Source organism: Struthio camelus, chromosome 20, assembly GCF_040807025.1.
Source record: "Struthio camelus isolate bStrCam1 chromosome 20, bStrCam1.hap1, whole genome shotgun sequence".
NCBI classification, from domain to species: Eukaryota; Metazoa; Chordata; class Aves; order Struthioniformes; family Struthionidae; genus Struthio; species Struthio camelus.
Window position 1 is genome coordinate 8,211,666 of NC_090961.1, and position 17,627 is coordinate 8,229,292.

Here is a 17,627-nt window from a genome sequence, read left to right on the forward strand (position 1 = left end):
TTATATATCATTTTAATAACATTTTTTATTAGTATTTTCTAGTGGCCTTAAATGTGCAAAATCACAAAAGTAGTAAGAATAAACTGCGCTGTCTAATAGCGATCACTTGTATTTCAGTTCCATATTTGGGATGTCTTGAGAAGTGTGTACACTTCCATTTCAACCTTTTTATACACAAAATTTATACAGACAGCTGTATGTTGGCCTGGATCGCAGTATCTGAACCTAACACACAGATGCACAAATGCGTTTCAGTATTTCTCTGATGCATCTTATTCTTTGCTTTCATACTGCTCTAAACCTTCTTGATCTGGATCGGTCACCCCTGAAAATCTGACCTAGTGTTGGAGAACTCAGTTTCCAAGACTAAACCTAAACAGAATCTAATAGAAATTTTTTCTAGAGTTTCTTACCCAGTGTACTGAGATCTTAAGGACGTTTGATTGCTTCTGATATCGTCAATGCAGTATATGAAATAATATCTCTTGAAGCTTGATTCTGAAAGATACTGAGTATTCACTGCCTTATGTCCTGAGCCACAGGAACTGCGAGTAATCAGTTCTTCTGAAGAGCTAAATGCTAGGAGAGAATTCCAGAAGACGTTATTATTTAACAAGTGGTACAACAGCAAGAAAAATGTGCAAGTTTAAGTTTGCATGAGGATCCAGATCAGCAATACAGCAATACTGGCAGACTATGTCAGGGCTACTAGCAGTGCTGTTGTACAAGATACTGACCGTAACTTGAAGAGAAGTAGTGGGGAAACTGAACCTTAAATAATGATACTGTCAAGTAATTTTGCAGTAAAACTGTCGGTGTCACTTCTAAGATACCGTTCAGCCCTATGATTAAATTAGCATCCGCTGTTAAAGGAGAAGGAAGCTGGAAGTTTTGAACCTGGCATACGGGATACTTGCTGTTCCCATAGCACTGGCCTTCATTATGTTTTCCAGCTAAGAGCAAAAGAAATGAAAGGAATGGAAGATTAAAAGCAAAAATAAACACTGATGTTAAGTCTTTTCTCAGAGCATCATAACAATTGTGATAAAAGTCAGCTAGGAATACATCAGTCCATTCATTTTAACACTTTTCTATATAAATTGTGGTTGCCTCATGGCAGATGGCATGGGGAAGTGAAGCTGGAGGAATGAGCAGTGAGTGATGTGGCACTCCTTTAGGGAGTTATCTGCACTGTGTATAGGTTTGAGGGCTCTTGTACAAACGTATATCACAATTAACCATGTACAATGTAGGTTATGTAACAATTCTGATATATTTTCTTCTTTCAATTTAGGATGAAGGAATGAAAGCAGAAGTATTTCGATTGCGTAAGAAACTGTCTGAGCAAGAGAAGAAGTTACATAGCACAGTGAAACGCTTGCACTCCACAAACCAGCTGAAGGAAAACATGGAGAAAGTCATCATTGATCAGTGTTAGTGACTGTTTCATTCCTGGTTCTTTATTTTTGTAATTCATGGCTACCTAGCTCAAGTCAGAAGTAATGAAATGACTGTAGGCTGTGACGTGATATTTTACTCTTTTCAGCTATGAATGTTATTTTGTTCCACAGCTTACATTTTTTTTTATATCTGTGTTACATAGGTCTTCTGCCTGAAGATTGTTGATTTAGTATTTATTGACTGGCTTTGGTCACTTCTTTCAGAGGTGTTTTATCAAATGACATAAAAGTTAACTTTTATTAAATACAAAGTTATGTTTTGTTCAGGTTTTAACCTTAAATAGCTCAGTTTGGAGTTACCATATCAAAATCAAAGCTATTTTATTATGTTTGCCCAAATAATAGGCATGGGATAGATTTACTGATTTAGTTTGCTTAGTTCTTATGTTCCAGAGACGTCTCACGTAGGCTTGCTGGGTAATTTCAGTAGGGCTGGGCAGAGCATAAATCAGTAGAGCTCTTGGCCTTATGGCCAACATCTTATCCCCGCAGCCGCTACCCCCAACCCTCTCTACTCCACACTTTCAAAAAGAAAACAGAACGTCTGCCTCTTGCTTTGCTCACTCTTTTTCAGCACGTTCAGCCTCTTGACTAGATCCTAATAAAACGAAGTCTCCATTTTCTGAAATCTTCTTAATGCAAAGTACTGCCTGGCTAGTAGCAGCTTCGCTGTTAGTGTCACATACTCTGAATTCTCTTCATGTACTGAATTTGATATTTTTGATTTAGAAATATCTAGTCTGCAAGGTGAAATGAATTTACTAGCAGAGATCTTCATGAGCAAAGAGCACTCTGCTACCCAGATAGACCTAGATACAATTTTCTCTTAAGTTTCATTGATTATGGGAATTATAGATGTCAAGTTACCGTTGCCTTAAAGGGCAATTTCAGAAACGTTTCTAAATTGCATCTGTACACAAATTCCTGACCAAGCATACAACAAAAATCATAGGAAGTTGTTGAAATTTATTATGATGCATACACTTCTTTTTATTTCTTCCTTTCTCCTTTTGCTAGTAAGAAACCACAGGTGACCTTGCCTGCCTTCATCCTCCAAACTTCCTGGTAGCTGGTCAGCTCCATGGAGAATATTCGGGCTCCCAGTGCATTCCTACTTGAGCATTGCTAAATACCTTTAGAGGCAGACTGGAACGTTCTTGTGGCTCCGAGGTTTCTGTATGCTTCCTTCGGCCTCCCTGCTTATAAACCTCATCTTAACCTCTGAACATGTAAAAATGCAGTGCCAAACTGCAGTAATCTGCCAAGGGTATAATTATCTCATGACAGCTATACCCTTGGAATTGTTGGGTTCTTATTGTTGTAATGAAAAATCTTTATTATGGTTAAATTGCTTATTTTTGAGACTAGAATGTTAAATTGGTACTTGTGAATGGTATTTTTCAGCAGTTATGGAGCTGACACAGGTTAGCGAATCACATATTTAACCTGACATTTCTAAATATCAGTTTTGTTTAGAAGCATCCCCTCCTCCATTCACAGGTCTCTTCCTCTCCCCTCCAGAGGCTAACTAGCCGAATGAGTCAAGACAACTTGGAGCTCTTCAAAGCAAGCTGGAGGAGCTGGCTGACTTGTTTTGCCATCTGTCCTCTTCCCATCCCGTCCTTCCTGTGCACCCTTCCATCCTACATTTCCCTCTTCCTCCCCTGCCCTCAATGATCTACCTAATACATCAAATTGTAGTTAGATCATTCACCATCTTCCCTTAAAATGGACAGGATGTCTCGCTTTGATAACCTTGGATCAAAGTATCCAGGTCCTCAGTATCACATGGGGGCTGTGCACCTCTCTGGTGTTAAATGTAGTGGTGAGATATGCATGTTTTCACCTATGTAGTTCTTGTTGTGGAAGAAATACTTTAAAAAGACTTCCCATATGGCGTTTACATCTGAAAAGCTGACTATGCAGTAGGTGGAATATAGGCCAGGGAGTAGGAAACGGCGTTCCTGTGCTGGCATTGCTTCTGACCTGCCCTGCGGTCCTGAGCAAATCATTGTGCTCTTCTATAACTATTTCTGCTTTTATAATGTTGCCCCTGTATCTTGCGTTGTTGTAATTGGAGGTTTCTACAGCAGCCTGAGCTTTTAAACAGTGTTTGGGAGGGAGTAACGATTTTGTATTTTGATAAGAAAGTTGAGGTGGGAGGAGGAGGCTGCGTGAGAATGAGGCTTGCCTGGTCCATCTTGTAGATGTGTATGCTATTTAATATTTGGTCATAGGACTCCAGTATAGAAAAGTTTATAGAAAAACTGTGCAGTAGTCTGTTTAATCTGCTCTTTCTTTCCAGTGGTTTTAACTCATGATGTCTTGAAGAAGGCTAGAGGAAACCTGGAAGTAAGTCAAACTTCTGCTTACATTTAAAGCTGGTGGCATATATTCGTTAGAGTTAGTCTAATCTGCTTTGGGTTTACTACTGGGGCATGATCTTATGATCAAGTCTAGGTGATAGCAGTTCAGCATGATAAATATTCCATAATATTTAATGTTTAAATTAGAGTTTTATGACTGAACAAGTAACTAACTAAGAAACCTGGTAACTTTTCTGATGCTTCCCCTAGATTAATATTCATATATCTTTCTTCTTCTTCCAGTTTTCTTCTTCTATTTTCAGCAGGTCACAGTCCAATAACCTGTCTACTGACTAAGCTCGCAAAAGGAATCCTTATTTAAAGCTGTTGTATGTGTTAATAGCTGGTGCTGCTTTTGTAAAATATAGACCCAATAGGCAAAGCTTCTGTAAACAGTTATTTGCTAATGCAGAGTATTAAATTAGTTTGAGTGTTTAAGTATTCACTGTTTAGATTTGATTTCTCCCAGAAGGTTCAGACTTTACTCCCTGAAGGATGTAATATACTTCTTGTCTCCTAAATCCCATCCTTCTCCTCACACCATTCCACTCTGAGTGATTGTACGTTTCCCAGCTCCCCCTTAAATTTTCCCTCTTAAATTTTCCATAAATCTTTCTTTCATTATCCTTGTCAGCAGTGCCTACTCAAAACTCTTCCTTAAGCAGCTGCTATACTATTGACTCATCCCTCTGAGTTATAAGTTGATGACATAAAAAGGTCTTTATGCTTACAGAAGTCTTATCACTTTAATTTGAAGATCTACTGAACATAGGAGTTAATATTTGCAGATCCTTTTGCAGGATTATGGCCCAGCACTAGGAACAAATTATGTGCATTTGAAGTACTGCAAAATAGTAATAATTATTGCTTTTCTAACCAGGTTCAACCAGCTGAGAATCAAAAAGCGGCTTCCTATACCAGCAAAAAAAAGATTCTCTGATGGAGAAAGGTCCGTTAATAAAGACTGTTCCCGTGATAGTTGTTTGCTTCTTCGTGCCTTACTATTTATTGATGTAAAAATGTTCATTTAGCTCTTTTATTGGAGTCATCCTTCGTCTAAAAAAAGGAGGGAAAAAAAAAAAAGCTTTTGGTAAATAACTTATTTAACATTTTCTGTAATGTAAAAGATGGTTTTTAAATATTTATTACAGAAACAGGTACTGGAAGTATTGAAGAAAAATCCAGATTTTTTTAAAGTTGGCTCATTTGAAATTTTATATTTGTACTTGTCGTGTTAGAAAACCATTTGTTATAGTCAAACAGGTCCTGAAAGAATGACGATCATGGTCCACCTCTCAACTGTTTCTATATTGCTGACGTTAAAGAACGTAGTTTAAAAAAAAAAATACTTAGTTCTGCCAATTGTCATTGTTTTGTAACACTGTGAGAAATGTTCAGTATTTTAAAGCATTTTAAACGTATATCTGGAAGATTTTTCGGAAGCCGCTTGATGCTGAGCTTTCTCATTATCCTATTAGAAACTTAGATTTGATGCTAGGTCTGAAAATGCTCTTTAGAATCAGGCCATTTATTAAAATTAAAAACAACCACAGATCTGTTTGTGTTATTTTGTTTAAAACAGCAGAAATTTGAGCACTTACTGAACAAAGTAGCCAAGTGATTGAAATGTTCATAACGGTTGGTGCGGATCGTTTGTTTCCTGAGAGTGACTGAAATTAGTCCAGCCCGTATCTGCAGTATCTGTAAAGCATGTAGAAGCGCTTGTCGTGATTAAGTGTGGGTGCTGGGAACGTGCTTTCAAGAAGTCAAGATCCGAAGATATTTTGCTGTTGGCAAAACGTTAGACCCTGCTGAGATCCGTACAGATAAGAAACAGATCATTTTGAAGGACACAGTCAGACAATTCCACAATCCATTTTTGTGCTTAAAAACACAGAAAAATGTTTTTTGAATTTAAAGGAATCTTAATATGGGCTTTTATGTCCACGTTGATAAAAATAACAGGAATATTGTGGTTAGGCCAGAGACCCTTATCATAAAATATGCTTAGTTGTGCTCCCTGTCTGCTCCACTCATCTTGCCTGTGGCCTTTTCAATTTTACCTTCAGTCTTTGCTGCTGGAGCAGTCAGAACTGACTGTATGCAATGTGCTGTCAGTGGCACAAAGTGAACGGGGAAAATAGGCTAGGTTAAGACCACCGTAACTGAAAGTGATTATTGGATACAAATGGTGCAATCATGGCTCTATTGAAATAAATGAATTTCACATAAAACATGATTTCTCAAGTTAATGGTGTCCCCATTATACAAGGTAACATGCACTAGTCAGCCAAGAAGATTTGCACCGGGTCTGGGAAATCTCAACACAGGGTTGCAGTTGTATTGGCTTCTTGGCTGTTGCTCTCTAGAGAATAACTAACCTGCATTAAATAGACTCTCTCGTAGAAGGGGAATTTATGTTTTTTGAAACCTGGCTCTGAAGACAGCCAACTCAACGGGCGTAATAGCTGAGAGCGATGAGTCATTCTGCCACATCTGGTGACACACAATCATCTGAAGCCATGCACAACATGTAGAGGCTAAGACAAGTCATAGGAGCTCTGCTCTTCCCACTGAAGCTCTGATTAGTGCAAATCAGTTTCTGGGTTTCAGTATCACAGAATGGTTTAGGTTGGAAGGGACCTCTGGAGATCATCTAGTCCCACCTCCCTGCTCAAGCAGGGTCCTCTAGAGCATATTGCCCAGGATCACATCCAGATGGGTTTTGAATATCTCCAGGGAAGGAGGCTTCACTACCCCTCTGGGCAACCTGTGCCAGTGCTCTGTCACCCTCACAGTAAAAAAGTTTTTTCTCAGGCTGTATATAGTAAGAGCCACTATTGCCTCTATGCACTTTTCCCACTCAAATATAGTATTCTCTGGACACTGAAAAGACTTTTTGCTGTATATTTGAACCTGATACTAAATGACTGGGGATGTTCCTTTCTCCCTTTGGGCAGATCTGCACTCCCAACTTCTGGGTGACTGCCAACACAATACCTATATACAGCACAAGTCGCAGATAATCTGGTCTGTACCGATCAGTGGGATGGTCTATCATGTGCCATACTCCTCAAAGTTTTCCCTGCAATTGCTGTGCGTGTAAATGAATTTTTATTAAAGAAAAACAACATAAAGTCAGTGTACTTTTAGGGTGCCTGTTTCCATGCTCCCTTGTATGGCCAGCTTTTCAGCAGTTCACAAAAGTGGGCTTTCTTCAATGTTTTGAAAGTGGTTTTAGTCCAAGGTCCCACTGCTGTCCCCTGGGTCTCATGCTCTGATGAATGTTACATGCCTTGGAAATCCCAACCTACAGTCCCTGCCTGAGTTGGGATTATGCCTGCTGAGTATTTGCAACTCTACTCCATCAAGGGACATGAGAGCTCAAAAATGAAATGTTGTTGTCTTTGCTGACAGCAGGGGGAAGCAAGTTCATTTGTCTAGATTAGGGGGGGAAGATGCTGGAAAAAAATGAAAAAGTTAAAAATAAACTTTGCAAATCAAAAAGGGGGGAGGTAAGGAAAGAGCACGCAGTCAAACTTCCACTTTAGTCTCTTCGTGCATTATTGTCCTCACAGCTCACTAAAAACGTCAAGTTAATTTTACTAAGCAGCTAAATTATAGACACTCAGATGTAATCAGAATCTGCTATACATTTCAACTTTCAAAATTAATCATCCTACGTTTTTAAGTTATAACACCTGAAGGAAACAGCTGTACATCTATATATAGGCACCCAAGTCTCTTGGTCTTCTTACAGCCTTTTTTATTTCCACACCATCTGTACTTAAAACAAAAAAACAAAAAAAAAGAAACCCACTTCCTGAGATGATTTGCCACTTATTCCTTAATGGTCCCTGCTGTGCCCTCTCAGAGCTCTTCTCCTGACCCCTTTTTTCGTTCTGATCAGCTGTGAGAGCTGCGTGCACTTTACAGGAACGCAGGCGTCTTCTCCAGGGTGTGAGCCTGCGCTGGGGCGGGGGGACGCATACACTCACTACCGAAACTGGGTTAGCTGGCGAAAAAGATTGTAATACATCATTACCTCTTTAAAAAGAGATGATCCTGCGAGATCAAAGTATTTCATCTTAATGAGAAGTGCCTCTTAAACACACACAATTTACTGGGCTGGTTTAAAAATAATTAAAGAAAGAAAAAAAAAAAAAACAGCTTACCAGATGGAGAGCTGCAAAAGACAAAGCTTATGGAGTGTTAAACTTTGTTCCCATTAAACAAAATTAAATTTTCCTTTAAAAATAATTATGCAGGGGAAAAATAAGCAGCGTAAGCGAATGGAGTTGAAGGAGAGGCTCCGTTGCTTAGTGAGCTCCTGACCGTATTTTCATTCTATGTGCAAGGTGATTCGAGACATCGGTGGGCGAGCGCTTCGGAGGAATGAGCGCTCGAGTAGGTATCAGGAGACCTGCGGTCTGCTGTCCCTCCCTGTGACCTTGAACTTCTCCGCTCTCTTTTCCCAGGCCTGCAGACACGAAACAGCAGGCCTGCCACCTTGGCGTCTCTCACATAGGATGATGAAGGCCTGGTTGTGGGCAGGGGTAGCTATGGGTTCACTTAATAGAAAAATTATGATTGTTGCAGTTTAAAAAAAAAAAAAAAGGCCTTTTAGGACCTTACAGTCCATGCAGCTACATGTGAGCACAGAGTAAAGGCAATCATTTGCTGCCATTGAGGGCAGAGCAGCGCGTTGCGTATACGGACCCTTGGCTGCCACACGTTACCGCCGGCTGCCGGCCAGCCCCAAGCCACCCTCAAAGGCTGGGAGGCTGCAGCCACGGCGCAAGAACCACGTTATAATTCTAGTTGCTAACGGGAACAAATAAAAGCAATATTCGCAATCACAGGTGGTTGCTTGTATTAAAAATAAATCAATGCTCATGCATTCAAGTGTTTAGAAACAAAAGCGCAGTAGAATTGGGTGGTATTTTTAATCTCGACAAAAGGCTGCCGGTTCTGGTTTTTGTGAGCGATCTGGCAACGCTTGGCCGCGTTGGTGGGGGGATGGACAGGGCTGCTTTCCTGCCACCGGCCTCCTGTGAGCAGGTCCGTGGATATCGCGGGGATGCGGTAGAGCACGCCAGAGCAGCTGAGCGGATGAGAACGAGCCTTATTTACATTTCTGGGGCTTTGTTTTAAACTCTTCAACTAGAAGAACAGCAAATCCTGCCCCCCGTGGTCAAAGTCAACAGAAATCACGCTATGAAAGGAAAGAATAAAAAAGCTGCAACACTTTTTGGACCTCTATTGACACCCGAAGCCTGATTCAAAAGCAGTCGCGCTGTGACCGCTGCTGTTACGGCTCGAGGCTTGCCGAACCCCGACGTCCGCAGGCACGAGCTGCATAAAGCAGCGGGTGCCCAGAGCTCGTCTGCCCCAGGCAGACGTGGCTGGTGGTAAAAGAGTGACCTTGGAAGCAGCTTCGTGACCAAGACCGCCTGCGACATCAAACCATGCCCTGGTAACCTAACGCTATGCCACTGCTCTTCTGGAAGCCCTCAGCTGTACACCAGCAACTGCTTCTACGCGGGCACCACGTAGCCCAGCAACTTGCCCGGTTTCTGCTCGTCCCGGCAGTTGCACGGCCGCGCAGCAGAGCCCAGCCAGCGTCACGGCCGATGCCACACGGGGGACATCGGCCTCCCGGGGCCGACAAGCTGCAGCGCTAACCTCTGCTCTGCAGAGCAGGGCACGGCGCGCTCCCGCTCCTCGCCTGTCACCCCCAGCCAGAAGGTGCCTGAACAGCGCAGACCGCAGCTCCCCCTTGCTGACCTCTCCCTTCCCCGCCTGCTTTCAGACAGCCACTAGATGGCAAAAGCAGGTTGCGCTTGCCGGAGAAGGGGGGGGCAAAAAAAGGGCGCTGCAGCTTTCCAAGCACGGTGTTAAATGAAGCCGCTCGGCGCCGCGGTGAAAATCCTCAGGCTCAAAGCCGCTGCTCGGGTTTGTGCTGCTGCCAGCCTCGCGCCTCTCCGGCTTGCAGAAAACTCAGACAAACCCTGCCGGATGGGGCTTGGGCTCATTAGCATGACTAACATGAAAAAGATGAGATTTTTTTTTGGAGCCAAGGCCTGTTGACCTCCGTCTTAGCTTATTTACTCCAATGGGAGGAAAAAAAAAAAAAATCATGGTTAGACCTTCCTGAAGTTTTGCTGCTGCTCGTATCGTCCTCTTGCCCCAGGAGTGACTCCCGTGGAGCAAGGGGACAACCCCTGTCCTCCGGAAAGGACACCAAAGCACATCAGCCCCCGCCTGCCCGCCCCGAAAATAACACACCCCCCCCAACCGAGTTTGGCATCACGTTGGATTCATGATCAAGGAGACCAACGGGATTTCACATCTTAGGGGCCCGTTGCCACCTTTCTCCGCCCGCCCTCCTGCTCGTCACGTGTACCTTTTGCACAGCTCGCTGCTGTCTCCGGAGCAGGAGCACAAACCCCAGCTCGAGGCGCCAGCGCAGCCTTGCAACGGGTCTTCCAAAGCCAGCAAATAAAAAGCAGCCGATGACACACGAACAAATCCCCCCCCTTTTTCCTGGCTAGCTGTACAAGAAGTCGCTCCAGCGCTAAGCTCACGACGACATAAAATAAAGCCCGTGGGCGCTTTGGCAGGCAGCCCTGGGCGCTCGCCCTCCGCCCAGCGCGGGCCACGGCGCTGGGAGCCCGCCACCGCCCCGTCCCGCGCTCCTGCCGATCCTTGGCTTTTTTATTTCATTTTGAATCGACCCCTCTTGAGAAGAGCTCTGCAGGCCTATTTTTGTGTGTGTGTTTATCCTGTCATTTCTTCCGAAAGCTAACTTGTTATGGTATTTTTTTCCCCCTCTCCTTTCCCCCCAGCCCGTCGGAGGAATCTCCTTAGGTAATTTATTAAAGCGGGTTGCTGGGGCATGCATTATGCATGAGATGCAACCTTTATTTTTGCATGCTGCCGTGTGCACTCTCAGACAGGGTTGGCATCGCGCGCCTGCACGCAAAATGAACATTAGCGACTCAAAAAGAAAAGAAAAGGAAAAAAGCTGCCCATTTATTTAAAGGATGGGGGGGGGGGGGAACCCAAGAAACCTTCCACTCTTTCAAGCTGCTCTGTTTGGGATTACTCGGAGCAGCTAAACAGCAAGAGCAATCAGCTTGCTCCCATTTATACTGCACTGTTGAATAAGCTGCTCAGAGCTGCTGTGTTCGAGGTGACACATGCAGAGGGTTGATAGCAAGAAAAAGAGTTCACCACGCAACGCAGCCAAAGACACCCGCAGAAACGGAGGTCATCGAGGGCACACGCCATCTCCCAGGAGGAGCCTCCCAATCTCGCGCTCTCCCTCTCTTCATACATACGTGTGCATGTGTGTGTGTATATATATGTACACACACACACACATATACACACACGCATATATATTTACATAAATATACAAATCATGTACACATGTCTTTGAGGCCACCCTTACTCCAGGAGACACACAACGCCTTTACCGGCCCCTCTTGTTGACATGCTTACTGCTGCAGTAGCTTTCACTGCACCTGCTGGCCAGGGCACAGGTGAAAACCAGGCCATCCCCAAAGACCACATTTTCTATGTCTTTGAGATGTTTTGCCACGTCTACCCTTCTGAATCCTCCCTCGCAAACACCTTTGCCTTCTCCTCCCAAGGGCTGGATGCCCGAGTCCTTGGCTGACTACACTGGGAGCAGATGGTTTGGGACACAGTGGGGACACGGTGGGAGCTAGTGACACTGAGAGGTCAAATGACTAAGGACATATGCTGAAGAGCATTGCATCAAAAGTCTTGGGGTTAAATTCATGGGCCAGCAGCCGGGAGCAGCTGGAGGAGTGCTTTTTTAGGGAGGAGAAAGTAAAGGACAAGAAACCGGGTCCACTTGGCCGAAGAAGAACATAAGGAGTGGAAAAGAAGCAGAAACTGGTGGCTGAGAAGGAATAAGGGGGGGAAAAATGTCAGTGAATGAATAAGGAGAGAAAGAAATGGAAGGACACACGGAAAGTGAAAAGGAACAGAGGATAAAATGGAGACCAAGATATACAGCCAATTATTTTTGATTCTTTGGCTTAAGGGCTAATTTATTACAGCAGTGGATCATGCTTAAGATAGGTAATACGGAGGCCAGAGCCTGGACATTATTTAAACAAAGTAATCACGATATTAACGCTCAGAAAAATGGAAAACGTTAAGTGCCTGCAGGCCACGTCTCACTGTTCTCTGCCCTCTGCTCCGCACGGAGCAATATTGCTTTTTCCCGGGGACGGAGGCAGCTTTCACGGGAGGGTAGGATGGTTTCTTGGAAAGGCATGGGGTTGGCCCTGGGTTTCTAAAATGTAGAAATAAAATGCTGCAAAAGCCTAAGCTTTGCACGTGAAGCCCTGAGGGAGGTGCTGCAAGCCTGACAGCGCAGGGGGGCAGCTGGGACCTCGGGAAAAGAGCCATCCCCTCCATGGCTGGTAGCCCTAAATGAGCTAAATTAAAAGCCATTTCCCTCTGTGCTTAAACCCCAATGCCTTGCCCTGTTTGGCACCAGTCTTAGGGGTGCATTTGCCTTTAGAGAGCTTGTTCCTACCTGTCCCTATTTTCCACCAGAGGTGGAAGCAAATGCCAGCAAACTACCTTCTGCTCATAAATGCTAAAAATGCTTTAAAATAAGTGTTTGATTGGCTTTTTTTTTTTTTTTTTTTTAAAAACTCCAGCTTCCTCATGTCAACTGCCCCTCCCCCTGCCCCCGGTGCCCCCAGCTACCATTGCACCCACGGGCCCTGCACGTAGCCCCCTGCTCCGCTCTGCATCAGCCCTCCAAGCAGTCAGCGATGTCGGCAGCCTCGGAAGAACGATGTCAGAGACATGAAAAACCAACCTGCATCGCCTCCAGTCATCGGAGCAAATTGCGCATTCTACCAAAGTCGCATAATATGAAATTAAATAACTCCATTGTGCACTGCTCTCGCTGTGCACAGGAAAGGCAAGCGCTTTGCTTCCCCTGAGCATAATTTGAGCCCGTCGGCTCCTGGTTTCCCTCCAGTGTCCCTTGCTGTGAAATCCACATTGCGATCCCAAGGTACTGCCTGACAAACAAACACACCGGGATCCTCCTACAGCTCAGTATTAACTGCCAGGTCCCACAACCCTTTCATAGTCTCCTGCCCTCAAGGCTGTACCAGCCCACCAGCCTTGCCCGTGTGCATGAGAAGCTATCACCGATGCTCTGGACCATCTCCGTCATTACTCTGCTTGCCTAATGTCCCTGCTAGGATGCTTTCTGCAGACAGGAATATCTTTAAGAAATGTGTTTACTGATATCCTGCAAAAGCATAATAAACTTACCTCCGGGCCTTGTATTAAAGAAATACTGCCATTTAAAAAGTTACTTTGTTCTAAAACTCCTCCAGGCAGAAAGCTGATTGTAACTATTGTGAAAGATAATAAAAAATAGCAAGCCACTGGTGGTTCGGGAAAAAAAGAATCACGCAGCTATAATTTCGCTCAGTGGCCTATCCCTAGCAGAGCAACATACAAAATGAGCAGGTGGGATAATAGGTTAAAATATCTTGGAGAAAGCTATTAATTTAGAACAATGGTAAATACGGGGTTGGGGGGCTGGGGACGGCGGAGGTGTTTAAAAGTGTGACTCGTGTTATTGAGTCCACCAGATGTCATATTGGCACTTAAAGGCCTAAGGTGGTTTGAAATGCAGTACAGATTGTCTCGCATTTGATCTCCTAAACCTGTCTCCATCCATCATCGTCAGCAACTGTCAAGATAACAGGGGACAGGTTTTGATTGGAACCTGATTGGTTTTCGTTGGTGCAAAAGCAGAGGTGTATATGGTCCTGAAATCTGACATTTCTACCTCGTCTCCTGGAAAAACATGAGCTAACTTCCTCCCCTAAAACATTACATTTGATGGCATTCACCCTGCAGAACTGGAAAGGTATTTGCACCTATGTCCCCTTGAACACCGGCTCGCATGTACATGCTCCGTGATTGTTTTTGCTTACATTTGACAACAACGCGGATAGAAAGATCAATATGATGTTAGTTGGCCTGGTAACCTCCGCAAACGGTGCAGAACTTATACTGGGACTTGACACAAGGAAGCGAGGGAACATCATGAAAATTTTCTACATCCGAAGAAGCTTTGTAACGCTCTGGCTCCTCATGAACCCTCAAGACCTCCTGAACGGTGCCCATTCACCCACTCGGCTCTGCTTTTCAGGACCGAGTTGGCAGCTCCTGCCCGGGTTTATCGACGATGCTCTGCCTGCTGCCCATGCCCGGGAAGCCTCCTGGTGGCTTCGGCTCGTCCCCGTGGGAGTCCCACCATGGGAATCAGTCACGTGAGAGACAGCGGCAGCAGTTGGCTCAAGAGCCTGGAATAACTTGGTGCCTTACTGATTTTATTAGCATGCACTTGTGTGGCAACTGCATTTCTTAAAAGTGCCAGTAAAGCACTCAAACCACACTATTAACCAGTCTATATATGCCACATCACTCTCCTGTAAAACACTTGAAAGTGTTTTAAATTTTTCTGTCATTTTTCCCTTGCACCTCGTGGCTATAAAACCAGGCTGGCTGAACACGTTTCACTTTCCCAGTTATTTAGCAAAAGGCCCGCGCTTTCTTCTCCTGGAAAGGGAAGGAGCGGCATGCTCCGTCTACGCAGCTGCTGTTTTGTGTTTGGACCTTGAATCGCTCCACAGTCTTCCAAAGAAAGGGAAACTTTGCAGGGCTGGCAATGGGGATAATACAGCTGTGCACGGGGCCGGTCCCTGGTATGTCAGGCCAGGCTGTTACCGCTCGTAAAAACCCACCACAGCCACTCCCACACCGACCTCTGCAGCGGCCGTGGCATTAAAACCTGGCCTGCCCCACTTGAGCGATTCACCTCCCGGGTCTGGGTCACCGACGGCCCGGGCGAGACAACCCGCTCCAGAAGGCTTTTACGCAAGTCAGGGCACCAAATGAGATGGGCTCAGCATCAGGACAGACGTACAGACACGCAGCACGCTCCAGCACTTGTGCAACACGACCGGGGTGTCACAGAGCATCAGCTGCCGGCGGGAGCGATCCAAGCGTCCTGCACCCCTCTTTTCCCCTTCGGCCCTTCATGCCATCGCTCCCTGGACCAGCTAGTCTGTCTTGCCTGCAGCTGAGACATCTCTTTCCCAAATAGCTAATTTTACCACATTTCCTTTTTCTAACCTTGGACTACTGCTCCTAGCATGTTGCCTTAACTACCTTTTCCTTTTACCTTCAGAAACCAACACAGCTGAGAGCAGAGAAATTAAACTGTGTAGGATTGCCTCCCGCATGCATGGGCTCAGATTCTTATTCACCTCTCACTCAATTCTTAAAAAAAGAATTACAAAAGTTTTAGGCGCTCTCTCTCTTCGCTAAGAAACCCGTTATGCCATTAACTCGGGCATAAGGCACAATGAAAACCAGGCTAAAGGGAAACTCGCACTAGCGGGCAGCTAGAAAACAGAGCAAATCAGCACCAACGGTGCGCAAGGCACCCGGCGCCACTTTGACTCACTCAAAATGATCCTGATGGGAGGAACTGTCAAGGCCTCCTCAGACCTGGAATAAAAGCCAGGGTCCGAGAAGGTCCATGTGAATTCGGTAGCGGAGACAGGAAGGAGCCAAACGCCAGCGAGCGCCGCTTTCTTCCGATCGGCTGCTGCGCTCGAAGCCGGTGAGCAACGAGCCCCACGCTGGTGGCACGCTTGGAAAAACACAAGCCACGGAGAGCACCCTGACCGCACGGTGCCAGGCACGGACGTCTAAAGCAGAGCTGGTAAACAAGGAAAGGACAATAATTCACCTGCGTTGCTCATGAGCGCTGATGCTAGTGAGGGCCGTTGTCCTACGGATTTGCGTCTTAGGGCTAAGTGAAGCTTTTCCAGCAGCTGGGATGTCCACAACGTCTTTCCCTGGTGGATACTCTGGGGCCTAATAAACAGCTGATATTGTGGAGCTGCTCTTCTTCCAGCTGAGGCACAGATGTTTTATCTTTCTGCTTGTTTTCCACAGGCTCGGATGGGGTGCGGTGGTACAAGAGGTTTGCAGTTGCGCAGAGTGAAGGAAGGAGGTTGCAGCGCTTGGGGGAGGAGGGAGGTACGAGAGGTTGGGAGAGCAGCACGGGGCACTCGCGGCCCGTGTTGGAGCCTGGTGGTAAGCCATTTTGGGCAAGGTGCCATTTTGCAGAAGGACACCATCATTTGCTGATGTGTGTTGATGAAAATGTCATATTTGGGACATCATCGCTGTCAAATTGGGTTGAAATCCAGAAAAGCAATTAAGGGAGGATAGATATGTATGCACATTCATGCAGAGAATGATCACATCAGCCTGTTTCCTAAAGGTATCAGGCTGTAAAAGATATTTAAGACAAATATTACCCCACAAAGCTGTTGCCGAGCACGCCTTCCTTATTAACGAGTTCTCCTCACGTGAACGAGCTCCTCGCTTACGGCTTTAGTGAATCTTGCCCATGCATGAGCGTTTTGATGGCATTTTGCACAGGGGTGGATTTCACCAGAATAGAAAGGAGGTAAAGAAACGCTGCAAATCCCCAAGAGACTTTTGCAGCCACAGCAGTCCTGGTGGGAATCCTGTCAGACTAGCCAGAAAGCAAGACTGGCACGCGAGCCAAATGGCACCGTCTCCAGTAGTCTGCAGAAGCAGAGGTGATTATATGATGCAAGGCAGGGATCTTTCCAGCTGGAGGTATTTTAAACACATACAAAATAATGGCAGAATCATAGGACTGCAATCTTTAAATTATATTCAAAAAAGATGCTCAAAGCATATATCATTGAATTATGAACAGCTTTGGCAGCTTTATTGATGATGTTGAATCTGGTTGACAGATGCATTTACACTGCATAAGCATTTGAGATGCTAGAGTAATTGCTTATTAGTCTTGTTGTGAGGCAAAACACCAGATTGAAATAAATAGGAGCTCATGAACACAGAATTTTGCTGCCTCTTTGATTATTTTTTCAAGCTAACCATCTGCTAAGCATCTGGGATTCTTAGAATCCAAGATCCATACCATACACAGGTGGGAATTAAAAAAATACAAATAGAAGGAGCCTAAGAACTCAAAAACACTGTAATATAAAATCGTCCAAAATGGCTGAGGAATTTCATATGTAGCTGGCATACAAATGCGGCTCAGGGAAGTGAGGTCCTGGTGGAGAAGGGCCACCCCGTGCGGGGAGCTGATGCACAGCCAAGCGGCTGCTTCAGCTTGGTTGTACTAGTGCTCTTCAGCACGTGCCGGGACCACAAACGGTCTGTAAATAAACCCGGGAGGGGGGCACGGGACTGGGCTGGGGAAGTGGCGAAGCAGGGTGCTTTTCAGTAGGGCTCTTTGCAAAAAACAGGATATAATGGGACAATCCAAACTGTGCTGAAGTCACTAGCAAGACTTCCATGACTCTCTACGGCTTCATTTGCAAGCATTTTTGCAGATATTGTTAAGATTTTCACTTATGTCTTTGTTCCTCACTAAAATTTTTTTAACCTTTTACCAAATTGCAATCATGGTTGAGAGAAAGAGGTAGAAACGTCTGCAGGGAAGGAAGGGCTGCAGCATCTGCTCACCCTTCTACCCTGGTCAATCCCTTTCCCACGCCATGGAGAGGCTGCGTGTCCCCGCACAGCCCAGCGAGATGGAAACCCGGCCTTTTATACCAGCTTCCCTCCCACCATCTCCAAGCACGAAACGCGCCTGTCCGCATCCTCGCCGTGGACTGGGCCAGCACCGCTGCCCGGCGAAGGA

At 45.2% G+C, this 17,627-nt stretch overlaps 1 protein-coding gene across 4 annotated transcripts in view; it reads left to right on the forward strand.

The window, feature by feature from the left end:
• Positions 1-4,802, forward strand: part of CDK5RAP2 (CDK5 regulatory subunit associated protein 2) — a 212,462-nt gene extending 207,660 nt beyond the window's left edge. For all 4 annotated transcript variants that reach the window (XM_068914368.1, XM_068914366.1, XM_068914370.1 and 1 more), the window contains 3 exons: positions 1,295-1,433; positions 3,766-3,812; positions 4,707-4,802. In XM_068914368.1, coding sequence (XP_068770469.1) covers positions 1,295-1,433; positions 3,766-3,812; positions 4,707-4,766 — 246 coding nt within the window. In that variant the 3' untranslated portion in view covers positions 4,767-4,802. The remainder of the gene's footprint in view (positions 1-1,294; positions 1,434-3,765; positions 3,813-4,706) is intronic.
• The last annotated feature ends 12,825 nt before the right edge of the window (positions 4,803-17,627 follow it).